The sequence below is a fragment of the Microtus pennsylvanicus genome, chromosome 2 (assembly GCF_037038515.1).
Source record: "Microtus pennsylvanicus isolate mMicPen1 chromosome 2, mMicPen1.hap1, whole genome shotgun sequence".
Lineage (NCBI taxonomy): Eukaryota > Metazoa > Chordata > Mammalia > Rodentia > Cricetidae > Microtus > Microtus pennsylvanicus.
The window spans coordinates 62834830-62848250 of NC_134580.1; the positions used below are offsets into that span (position 1 = coordinate 62834830).

Consider the following 13421-nt stretch of genomic DNA (forward strand, 5'->3'; position numbering starts at 1 on the left):
CCTCTGAGCCACCTCTCCAGCCCCACTGACTTCATTTTTAAGAAGGCTTGTCCTTGGGCCGGGGAGATGGCTCAGTGGAGAAAGTGCTTACCAAGCAAAGCATGAAGACTTAGTTTGGACCACACACACACACACACAGAGAGACAGAGACAGACAGACAGACAGAGAGACAGAGAGACAGACAGAAGCACACACAAGTGTGTCTTGACCTGCAATTTACTTCAAAACAATAATGGTGAAATAACCTCAATGATAGTTCATACGCCGTGTGTAAGCATGTATCTGCACATATATTGAGCCTATATATACATCGTGGCTTAAAACTACACACCTAATCAACTTGGCTAGACAGAAACTTTTCTAATTGGTCTATGTGACTCAGAGAGTTTTAACTTGAACTGTTTTGTTGCTGGCCTACACAACATTAATCTGTGAACCACACAAAAGCACCTGGCACCTTCAGAGAGTTTTCTGAATGTATAAAAATACAAACTGTGCTTTGGTGATCATTTAGACTTCTGTATAATATAGAGTGTTCGTTATCTGCTCCAGTTTCCCAGTCTCTTTCATCACTTGATGCCTTGGGGCTTTGTGGGGCAGAAACGGGACCTGAAGACTATCAAAAACACAGAGCTAGAAGTTACTGCCTTTCTTAGGATAATCACTCCAGCAGTGACTCTGACCTTTCCCGCCCCACATCAAATAACTCCAGAAATAGTGGTCTGTGGTAAAACCAACTGATTTTTAAAAGAAATAATTAAAATAAAATAGAATCAGTTTTCTCAAATGATGGTACTTTACACTATTGCTAAGAATCTCAAGAAGTGAGCTCCTAGGAAGCATTCATGGTCATTTCAAAAGCCCATCATGGTGGTGCATCAGTTGGCACTAGACATAACTGTGGAAGTGCTCAGCAGAGGAACAGAGCACTAAATGGAATAGATCCACATAGGGAAATGGCCTTCTGATCACCAGGGGTGCCACACACTCTCAGTCCTCGTGTGGATAATCACAGAATCGTCACTAAATTGAAACTCCCAATTCCTCCACCTTCTAGCTTCCCAAGTGCCGCATGCTGCCAGTTAAATCTATCAGGCTAGTCACGGAAAGATGAATCTGCTCCATTGGGGAGGGAGGGTTGGGGGGGTTAGAGGACCAACGTGACGAACCACAAGGATGGTTCCTGACGTCTCCACTTACTTTTACTTATTTTCTAGCATTATTAGAGGGTTTGATAAAATTTCAAGACTGAGATGCTGTTCTTTTAAATGTATCTTTTGGTAAAGCTAGATTAGATTTGTCCTCCAAAGAGAAAAAATGATTGCTACGGTACTGAACAACGGTGACTCCAGTCACCTGGGCATCTGAGTCCCACAGCCTGGACAGGTAGATGGCTTGTCTAAGTCGGTCCTCCATTCATACAGGGGTGACTATGACCAATCACAACAAAACTTTTATTCTGGAGAATTAGTATCTTGGGGAAAGATCAAAGTGGAGATGCTGAGCTCCAGGAGACTCATTTATTAAGAAGCCCTTGCTTATTTCAACATGCATCTTTAAAAGGGGGAAACGCTTCTTGAGGTCTCATCAAAAACATCCCCAAGTAAAGACAGCATCAGGTTTCAAGCAGAACACAAAAATTAAACAAATGGGAAGTATAAATTACACAATGAGTAGATTGCACCCTACCTATGGAAGACGTGCCTTCAGGGTAGTCAAGTCAGTACCCAGAAAAGCAGGGCAACAGGGGGAAGGGAAGGGAGGGAGGGAATACAGCATTTTATAGCCCTCAACACATGGCTCAGGTGTCTCTCTGTGTGTATGTTTGTGTGTGTGCCTGTGTATGTTTGTGTGCGTGCGTGCTTGTGTTTGTGTGTGTGTCTATGTGTGTGTGCCTGTGTGTTTCTGTATATGTGCATGCTTGTGTCTGTGTTTGTGTGTGTCTGTGTGTGCAAGCATGTGCACTGTGTTTCTGTGTGTTTGTGTGTGTCTGTGTGTGCACGGGCACGTGAGTGTGTATGTGTCTCTGTGTGCACGCATGTGCATGTGTGTGTCTGTGTGTGCAAGTGAGCGTTTATGTGTCTCTGTGTGTGCACGTGTGTGTCTGTGCGTGTTTCTGTGTGTGTTTGTATACGAGCACACTGAACTCTCATTATCATCTGGCAAAGTCTCTGTTTATGGAGCAGCTCCACCCTCTCATTAAAATGTGGCAGGGTGGGGGGAGGGGGAGACGCAGGACAGGGGCGTGTCTTCCAGAATCCACTACACTCAATCCTCCCTGGGACACTCCTGATTAGTCACTTGGGCTCAAATAGTCCCGAGAAAAGAAAAGCTGTTATCAGAAAAGACTCATTAAACAATAATGTTCTGGACCTAGAAAGACAAAACTTGGCCGGGCGGTGGTGGCGCACGCCTTTAATCCCAGCACTCGGGAGGCAGAGACAGGCGGATCTCTGTGAGTTCGAGACCAGCCTGGTCTACAAGAGCTAGTTCCAGGACAGGCTCCAAAACCACAAAGAAACCCTGTCTCGAAAAACCAAAAAAAAAAAAAAAGACAAAACTTCCTTAGTCTAAGAGCAGAAAGGAAAAATGGGGGAAAGGCTACAAAAACATGCAACTCCGAATTTCCAAATCTTGCCTCTTTGTTTTTGTTTGCTGTAAAGCAATTTCCAATTTGTTCGATCCAGTAAAACTAACATTTTCTCGCTAGGTTTAAAAGGAGAATTCCCCCCTCCCCGGTTTATTAGCATGCATGATGCTTCTACGCTCAGTCATCGGATCTTAGTTACCTAGGTTTATCAAAAAACCTAGTGTGTAATAAAAGGGCAGCTAATACAAGAAATTCCATTGCTGGGCTGGAGGACGATCAGTCAGCCAAAGGCTTGCCTTGCCAGCATGGGGCCCAAATTCAACCCCCCAGAACCCAGGGGGTTTTTTTTGTTTTTTTTTTGTTTTGTTTTTTTTAAATCTGAATGTGATGACATACTTGCAATCCTATATTAGGGAGACAAGGACAGACAGATTCAGCTAACCAAGTCCAGGCCAATGAGCGATATACACCAGAGAACTGACAGCCAAGGTGGACCTGTGGCTTTCCTACGTACCTCTCTCTCTCTCTCTCTCTCTCTCTCTCTCTCTCTCTCTCTCTCTCTCTCTCTCTCTCTGTGTGTGTGTGTGTGTGTGTGTGTGTGTGTGTGTGTGTGTCTGTCTGTCTGTCTGTCTGTCTGCCTGTCTGTCTGTCTCTCCACATACACAGAAAAATGACACAAAATGAGTTCCTACAGAGTTGAGTCCCCTGTAGCACACTTCCTCGTTAACTAGACAAGAACATCCGTGCTTACCAAAACTGCCCTATAGATGCCCAAGGGCACCCGAAAGACTTGCTCAAACACTCAACATTGGCCAAACACCTACTATGTACAATATTCTGTACCAGGTGCTGGGTATGTAAATGTTCGTTCAGATAACCAGGTCATCGGGGTGAAGGACAGGATGAAGCCAACAGCCAAGGAAATAGAGCAACAGCAACAGCAATGTGATAAATCCTGAATGGGGGAGGGGGCTGCTAACAGACTGGCTCTTAAGTGAACTGTCTCGTGGGAGGGTGGAGGGTATGGAGGATATATCGCCTGCAAGAAGAGCCCTGGAGAACGAGGAATTTGAGAATAAATGGGGGGAAGGCAGAAAAGGTAAAAATATCCCTATAGATATAGCATTGGGCAGTTTTCAGAGATGATATCAAGCTGGATTGAGACATGAATAGATAGGGAGCTGGGGTAAAATCTAGGGACACGGAAGACAGAGGTCCAGGGCGGGAGCTGAGGAATGAGCCCCAACCTTTGGGTGCTCTGTCCATGTAGCACCTCACCTTGACCCTCTCACAGAGGGAAACGGGGAGCCCAGGGCCACTCCTATAAGTGGGGGGGGGGGGGGGGAACTGGTGAACTTCAAATTGAGACATGCAAGCAATAAACAGAAACCCAAGTGGGTCTGTTATTACCCGAATTAGTTTCTGCCTGGACAAATACTCGGCTTTATAGCATGCTTGCATTTTATGATATTTTAAACACCTAACCTCACACCTGATGATGCTTTTATCACATAAATGTTTCCCAACCAAAGCTGAAGATGAAAAGGAATTTTCAACAACCACAGCTTCAGCACCGCCCTCCGGAGCAGAGCCTCTTACCCAGCAGGAAGATCTTGTAGGTTCCTGACGGGCACCCCATGGGCCCCTCACACCTGGTTCTGAAGAGGAGATGGGCTCAGAGCCTCTCCCCCTGCCAGCCTTCACAGGCTGTTTTAAATGCTGGGGTGATCTCAAGATTTTGTTTTACTTTGCAATCAAGTTTAATTTTTAAGTATGTTTCGAAATATAGATGCAACCTAAAACTGTCCTAAGATGAACTTCCTTCACTGGTTGCTAAGGAAAAAAGCCCCAGACTTTCCAGAAAGTGGGCGGGAGAATCTGAGCTAAGCTTACAGGAGCGGTCAGTGGCTAGATCCCCTCATGGGGCTCATCATCTCCTCCTCGGGGCCACAAAATCCACCTCCGCTGTCCAACTCAACACCAGATTGCTGAGATGTCTTATAAAACAGCAGCTAGGTACAGCAACACAGCAGGGCAGAGCCAGGCTCCTCCAGAAAACTCCAGAGGAAGAAGATCTCATTTGAATACAATTCTCATTTGCATGGGTCTCGCACAGGAAGCTACAACCTGAATAGTTCACAATGGGCGTCAGGACTCTGGGCTTGAGAACCTTCTGGGAGGTTTCATCTGATCTTCAGATGGAATTAAATTTACAGGAATATTTTTATGCCATTGCAACTGAGTTTTCACACAAAGGGCTCCCATCCCATGAAACTATTACAATGGGACACAATTTTAAAATGACTTTTAAGACATAAGTTTGTACTGGATACACACACACAGGCTCACAGACCCAAATCCTATAATGGCTTGCTAATAACTGAAAATCAAATGTATAATTACAGGATTACTATTAACGCTACACCTAGTAAACCCCGTGGCAGGAAATAATGACTGCAAACCAAGTCAGAGACTGAATAAGAACACAAGGCAGCCCCACGGCCTCTAAAGTGCTGTCCACTGGCACTGCAAAGTACTGGCGCTGCTTTGGGAATGGAAACCCGCTTCCGCCACCCCGCCCCTGCCCGGGACATGGAAAGAATGGGGATGTGCACTATTTTGGACCATCTAAACTGTAACACAGTGAGAGAATCCGGGATTGTGTCCACAAGCTGGCTGCGGGTCTATCGTCACGATGCTGATGAGTTGTGGACCACCATCTCAGTTACTGTCCCTCTTTGAAAGGTAACTGAAAAATTGTTGCGTTTATTCACGGAGTAGACTTCACAGCCCAGACTTGGGATCCATTTCCAGGATTTCTCATGCTTGTAAAACTAGCAACTTTCTTATGCAAATGACCCCAAGAAGCTGCCCAGCTGCTCTTTAGGCGGGCAGCTGCCCTAGAGAGCACGCACCAATAGCTGGCCTACCTCTGCTCCCCCATGACTGGCCACCCTCACCCCCAGGAGTAGGGGCAGTCACTGCCTGGCTGGTAGCGCTGTGCTGTCCTTCCATGGCCCTCTTCTCCCTCATCCACACATTACCAGTTCCTTTCCCACTGTGTCCTTTCCCCACAAGAGGGCCCAGAATTCGCTCTCCCATTAGAGTCCTGACAGTTGTCCAAGATGCTTGTCTAAACCCCAAAAGTGAAGGTGGACTCACCTTGGAGAAAGATCATGTGTCTGTTTGCCTCTTATGTCTACACATTCTCTCCTGTCTCTACTGAGATGCATTCTGAAGGGCTGACATGCAATCTCACAGAACCTCTTGGACAAATGGTAAGATACACTATGCGGAGAGTTTCTAGGATTCCTCCTGGACTCACCAAACCCATTTCGTTTAATAACAGAAAAGCACAGATTAGCTAAGAACAAGGTAAGCATGTATAAAGAGCCCATGGGCATGCATAGGCTCCTGTGTGTGTGCAAGCACCCCAACTCTCCAACAAAACTGCATAACTCTTTTGTAGAGGAAAGACGACGTCAAAGCAAAAGGAATGAGACTCTTCGCTTAGTTCCTTCCAACATCTACTCTGTGATGCTCCTCTGTGAAGATGCTGGGGAAGGTGGTAGCCAAAGGACCACAACAACATCCTTGACGCTCTGCACAGCTCCAGGACTGGCCAGCAACAGCCAACAAAGCTCTGGGGTGGCCAACAAGGTCTTAACTGGTCAGAGTCACTGGTCCTTGCAGGTCTGTGGACCCCTGGGCACTCTCTCCAGCTCAGACAGCTTCCATTAGGCCTCAGTGTGTGCTGTATGGAAACAGCTTGACCCAGGGACCCTTTTAGAATCGGAGATCAGCAAGTTCCATTGGTCATGAATCTATTGCTCTCTGATTACCACAAATCCCTTCAAAAAGCAAATCTTGCCGCAACCGAATTTATTCTGTATTCCTGCTTTCTGTTCCCTGCACTGGTTCCATCAGCTCCCTCTCCCCCCATCTGTCTCTCTCTCTCTGTCTCTCTCGTCTCTCTCTCTCTTATGCAAGAGAGCTTGAGCCTCTCCTATCTTGTCTCTGTAACAGGCCTGGCTGCCCTGGAACTAGACCAAGCTGGCCTTGAACTCACAGAGACCCAGCTGCCTCTGCCTCCCTGGTGCTGACATTAAAGGCTTGTGTCACCACCTGCTAGCATCCTATCTTTTTTATTAGATCTATAAAAGTCTTCCAATATCATTGTTTTTAATCTTGACCATTTTATGTAGGCGGGTGTTATTTCCTGGCTTTCAGTTCCTTCTTGACTCATAGAGCTTTGACGTTCCTTCGGAAATATCCACCCCAGAAACCATCCTTTTGAAATGCCAATTGTCTTCTTGCCTTTGTGTAGTGGCAACAGAGGGCAAGGCCTTTCCTTAGCTACATTCTAATCTCCAGGGCTGAAAAAGGCCTGGCCTACAGAAGACGTTCAATAAACTTCAGCTGAATGGATATATGCAAATTTCCTCAAGTTGGTGTGGAAAAACACATGGGCCTTGCTGACTCAATGTCTGAATACAATGGGGAGCCTTTAAACTCAAAGACAAACACAAATATCATTTACATGGCTTTCCATGTGGGAGGCATAATTGACAAGCAATGCTTCTTGAGCAGCAGAACGTAAACTTATTTACAGCCTGGAATAATTGCCATTAGTCAAGGCACTCACAAGAAAGAGCTGTGTGACTTGTGTTTGTCTGACTTCTGTGGAGTCCTCACCCCACCCCAAACAGTCTAGGAACCAGCACATAAGAACCACACATCTGAACCAGCTTTCAGATATTCCAGACCTCACCCCACCCCAAACAGTCTAGGAACCAGCACATAAGAACCACACATCTGAACCAGCTTTCAGATATTCCAGATCTACGCAACAGTCCCAGTTAGGTAGTAGGTAGGTAGGTAGGTAGGTAGGTAGGTAGGTAGGTAGGTAGTAGTCAATCTTCGGTGTTGAAAGGCAAGGACAAAGGCAGCAGGCTATCGGAGTGAGTTATGGTGTCTGCTGTCACTCTGGGACCAGAACCAAGAGTCAACCAGACACTGTAATAGAGCAAAGAAACCACAGAGAGGGGGAGCAGTCACCACACTCACCACGGGTGGACTTGGATGGAGTTCTTGCCCTGCCATCTCACAACCCAGCTTTCAGGCAACACAACAATTGTTTGGAGGGTGAATTTTCACTTGTTTGTTTATTCATCCCGACCACAGCCTCCCCTCCAGAGCAGGAATTTTGTTAGTACATGATGGATAGAGAGCTTGGAGCATAGGAGGTGGGGCACAAGGAGTAACTGTTGCTAGGGTACAGTTCATTCCCTCACACCGACCGTCTGCCAGTCTGGGAGCCTCGTGCACACATCCGCTCACACTCATTCAGCGCTTACAGAACACACACTGCGTCTCTGGCTTTGTGCTAAGCACAGAGCAGAGGCTTATCATGGAGTTTACCTCCTAGAAAGAGAGGAAACAGCAAGAAACACAAACATACACGAATAAACAGTAGCCGACTCGGAGACAGGGGTGCTGATGCGAGGTACAGATAAGAGTCGGGGGGTGATGGGACCACACAGCGACAGAAATCTCATTGATAAGATGCGTGTTCGTGCAAAGAGCACCCTGGGTGGGAGTGGGGGTAGCTGATGAAGAGACGTCTTGGCTGAAAACTTGCAGACTCTGGGAACACAGGCTCAATCTGGTCCTGGCTTCGGTTCCTTTCTTTCTCATGGAGCCACAGATGAACTTCTGGGGTTCCTCTGGTCACAAGGCAGCATACAACACCTTGCCAGAGTGAAGGACGAGGAATGGGTGATGAGGGGCGGCCTCCAAAAAAATATAAGCTTGTGTAAGGAACAGCAAAAATGTCCTCCCACTGTAACTGATGCAAGAGCTGGTGCATATCCCTAAGCATGAATGCAGGGGCATGCTGGGTAAATGAAAAGCTTGGTTGGGGGGAAAGTCCGTGGCAGGAGGGGGAACTTGGCTCCCTGCAGGGGTAGGAGCGGAAACACAGAGAGGTGGAGAACAGGGATTGGGGCTGGCTACCTCAGCACCCTACAAAGTGAGGTGAAAACACTCATGCCCATACCCAGACCTGTGGCAGGCAGAATTTAGAGACCGTGGGTCCTATAATGTCTAACACTAAAGACTGCAGGGCATAGTGGCACGGGGCTTTAAACCCAGCCCTTGGGAGGCAGAGCTCTGTAAATCTGAGACCATCCTGCTCTACAGATGAGTCCCAGGTCAGTCACTGCTACATAGTGAGACCCTGTATCAAAAGAAGAACTTAGCTTAGATCAATAAGACGGCCAGTGGAAGCCCCTACTTTTAAGCCTGAGGACATAGATTCAATTCCAGAAAGCCACATGGTAAGAAGAAAGCCAATTCCTACAGTGTCCTCTGTGTCCTCTGACGCTCACACACATTCACACATACGTTTATTTTAAATGTACAATGAACTTTAAAGAGGCCTGGGTCTCAGTTTCTCATTCAAAAACTGAAGGTCACTGACTAGCGGTAACAACAGACACTGGTGGAGATCTGGGAACTGTCTTTTGGTTGCTGTTAGATTTATCTGATTGTGTGTCTAAATTTCTGAGTGTTTCGCCTGCGTGGATATGTATGCACCATGTGCATACCTGGTGTCCAGGGAGGACAGAAGAGGCTTTGGATGTGCTAGAACTAGATCACAAATGCTTATGAGCCGCCACGTGGATGCTAGGTATTGAACCTGGGTGTTCTGTGAGAGCAGAGGCTAGCAAAAGGCCTAACCACTGCACCATCTCCAGCCAGGAATGTGGGTGTGTTTATTTGTTTGTTTGTTTGTTTGTTTGAATCTTGACTGAACCTCCAGTTGCATAGTTTTTCCCTGAGCAATTTTCAGGCTTAAGTTAGACTCGGAGGGAGATTAGGCTCTGGAAGCATAGGAACAGATTCTATGCCTTGATCTCAGGCTGGAAACAAGCAGCCTAGCCTCCCATGAAGCTTTTTGTTAAATGTCATCTTAAAGAGTGTGTGTGTGTGTTTACACGTGCAGAAGTGTGCATACGCACGTCTTTTTGCACCCACACTCTGCACTCACACACATGTGAGGCTCTCTAGGGGAGGAAAGGCTGAAAGCAAACGGGAGGTAACAAAGAAGAGATTTAGCTGAAGGACCTGAGAGGCGGGAAATTACTGCAGTCCCTGAAAACTTAACCCCATACCAGTGTCAGCGCGGAATAGGCAGGCAAGCCAGCAAGACGCCTCGATTACTTGTCTTATTTGAACTGAGCCCATATTTCTATTTAATTGCTTCTCTCATTTTCTTGGGCAATAATTATAAGACTAACTTTTCAAATAAAATAAAATTGCTCCTCCGCTCGCTGCACAGGCAGTTACAGAACAGGTTAGGACAAGTTCCCCGGTCCTTTGTCCCAGAGCACTGGATTAGGAAGACAGTTCTTACCCCAGCACTTGTACTGACTTTGAGGACAGTCACCTCACATGGCAGATCCTTCTCCCTGCCTCAGTTTCCTGTGTGTCTCTCTCCATCCACTCAAGCCCTCTGTGTGTGGAGATGAGGGAAATGAGGAATGGGAGGAGCTTAACCATTCTACAGGCTGTATGCAAATTAGTTTTAAAATGCCCTCTAGTGACCCTCTAATCTAGTCACTAGCTTATCTCTGCCATCTGATCATCTGGTCCAGGGAGCTACTAAGGGTAGGTACCACAATAAAAAAAAATCTACAAAGCCCTGTTCCGTTGTTTAGGAAATGAAAACAAGAATCCTTTTACCAGGTTAATACTATGTGATATCCAGTGAAAATCTGCCTTCTGCCTTCCTTCACTGAGACCATAGCCTTAGTCTAAAGAAAGGGTTATGACCATAAATACAAGAAAATGTGATTTGCTTTATTTTTTCTGTGAATAATATTACTAAACCCATGTATTACTGCCTATACGTTCATGAAATTTCCGATTGTTTTGAAATCTATTTCATTTCTCCAGCTCTCCTCTGGGTCTCGAAGCTTATCTTCACAAATTCCATCTCTGGGGCCCTGTGCCCCCTGGCATTGGGTTCGATCTCACCAGTGAGAAACCCAGGTGTGGAGCTCAGAAGCAGGAAACTCTGGGCACTTCTCCAGGTTGGCACCGAGCTTGCGGCTGGCAGCAGTTCCTCTGGGTTCCACCTCCCAATGGAAAGCTGCTTCCTCTGTGGTCCCCGCTCCCACTGGGTGGCTCCCCTTTGATTCCCCAATCCCTCAGATACTATCAGGATTGCCTCCCAATACTCCATCCTTTCCAAACTTGGCAAGGAACTGCTTGACTACTTGGCAAGATGTCTGCCTTTCTGTCTGGACCCTGGGGAGATGGTGCTGTCCGGAAGCCTCCTTGGTCTCTAGAGAGCAGACATTGCGTTTAGGAGCAGACAATAAACTCAGCAGGCTCATTTCTTCTGGCCTGGTAGACCAGGTCTCTCAGGTCTTCTGACCACCTATTCTTGCAGTGGGTTCATGTGGGAATGAAAAGGACTTGGAACAGAGCTGCAGAGTCACAAGACAGACAGACAGACACACACACACACCGCCCCGAGGGGTCTTGATCCCTGAGCTTTATCATGGAGAGGGGATAAGAGTTTATCTGACCTGCTCACGGCCTGTTTGGCACAAACACGGACATGGAAATGTTTTGGACACTGTCATGATTCTCGCAAACACATTACTGTTAGTATGTAAATTGAATTTGTTGGAAGGGAAATGCCTTGTTCTCTTCTCAGCCCGACTGATTTTCAGTCTGACGTGTGTACTAACCATATTATCACAGGTAGCATGCATGATCCCTGCAGGCAAAGCCCTGCATGAGTCTCTACTGTGGTCACTGTACTGGGCTCCGACTGGCAGCCTGCTAGCTTGCTGGAGCCTAGAGTCAGGCAACTCACCAATGTCCAGGACCCTCTGCTTGGCTGTGTGCTGCCGGGAATGCCAGTATTTCCAGTATTTCAGCTGCTCATCTCGGTTCTTGTCCTCACTGAAGACTACCATCACCACACTCTGCAGGGGAGAAGAGCCGCCGTTAGCCTCTCGTTCAGTGTCCCACTACGTCACACAGTCCCCACTCTGGCAGTGCTACCATGGGTATGTTTCTAGAATGAACCTTTTATTGTTTAAGAAAGTACAGAGAGCTGGGCACAGTGGGGCTCTGGTCTTTAATCCACACTCGGGAGACAAAAGCAGGCAGACTCCTGAGTTTGAAGTCAGCCTGGTCTACAGACTGAGTTCCAGGACAGCAAAGGCTACACAGAGAAACCGTGTCTCGAAGAATAAACAAAACAAAACAAAACAAAAATGACCAGAGAATAGGGCAATGAGATACCTCAATGAGTTAAGGCGTTTGCTACCAAGCCTAGCAACCTGAGTTAGACTTCACAGACCCAGAGGGTGGAAGGAGAGAACCAACTTCCACAAGTTATCCCCTGTGTGGGCCTTACGCGTGTACACACCACCCACACACACAAACTACAAACAGCACAGAGGAGCAGAACCCGTATTCTTCCCGCACCATCACAAACAATCAGACGAAGCAATCCGGCAGCTTTGCTATTTTGAGTGATTCGCTAGAGCACCAATGGGCATTTGGTTTGCCCTGGGAATCAACTCGTCTGAAAGCTTCTGTCTTAGAAGGAACTGGTGTCCTCTAAAGCAGCAGACATCCGTCTCTCGACTAGAAGAGCCTCCGGCTGGAGTGCAGCAGGTAATGGAGGGTTACACAGGAAATATAGAAATGCTAGGAGACAACTCACACTGATCAACAGAGATTTAAAACCCCACAAGTACAAGGGCAGCTATACACGTCAATAAAATGTGATTGTTCCTTACGTGAGCTAGAGAACTAATTCTTATCTCACAGAAATAAGAATCCAAACTTCAACTCCGTTCTAAATTACAAACAGACTCATTAAACTGAATTTATATATATATTCACTGTCATTTCTGGAATGCAGGCGGCAATCCCCCTGTCTCAGCCTCCGGAAAGATGGAATTATAAGTATGTAACCAAACTGGTTCAGATAACATTTTCAATCAAAATGGAACAAAAGGAGATAAAATTTGAATATTAACCAATTTTTTTGTTTTGTTTTGGATTTTGGATGTTTTTATTTGTTTGTTTGGTTGGTTGGTTTTGGTTTTTTGAGACAGAATTTTTCTGCGTAGCCCTGTCTATCCTAGAACTTGCTTGAGGCCAGTCTGGTCTATAAAACTTGAACTTTCAGAGATCCATCTCCCTCTGCCTCCCAAGTACTGGTATTAGAGGTGTGCACCATCATACCCAGCATAAAATTTCCATATTAAAAGATTTCATGATCTCATCAAAGTGGACCTGTTGGGAGACTGTTGTCCCTTCCTTAGATGGCTGCCACCATTTCAGAGTGTTTAAACGGTACTGTGTGGAACTCATGCATATATGGTTATATTCTTGCCTGGAACTTAAGACTTCTTAAAGGAAAAACAAATGCATCCCAGGTATTCTTCCAAGACACCCATGTCTAAATGGAGAACTCTGGGAGAATTTCTCTGTTTTTCTTTCCTTCAGGAAGCTCCAAGGAACAGTTTCTAGTCATAGTTGGTTTTCTTGGTGGTACTGGGGATGGAGCCCAAAGCCTCCCACAGACTAGAACTAGACAACCCCAGCACAATGCAACCCCCTCATGCTTAGAAGAGTTAGAGACAGGAAGCTGGCACCTACGCCAGAGGCCCCTCCCATCTTAACTATCGTCACTTATTAGCTTCTGAAAGCCAAGTTTTCGTACATGTCATATTACAACAGTACAATGAGTTCATTATTATTCAAAAGGGTCATGGTTAGTTTCAATAAGTTATTG

At 46.3% G+C, this 13421-nt stretch overlaps 1 protein-coding gene across 2 annotated transcripts in view; it reads right to left on the bottom strand.

Annotated features, from left to right (window-relative positions):
• Positions 1–13421, bottom strand: part of Grhl2 (grainyhead like transcription factor 2) — a 124741-nt gene that overhangs the window by 58824 nt on the left and 52496 nt on the right. For both annotated transcript variants that reach the window (XM_075961180.1, XM_075961179.1), the window contains exon 7: positions 11481–11592. In XM_075961180.1, coding sequence (XP_075817295.1) covers positions 11481–11592 — 112 coding nt within the window. The remainder of the gene's footprint in view (positions 1–11480; positions 11593–13421) is intronic.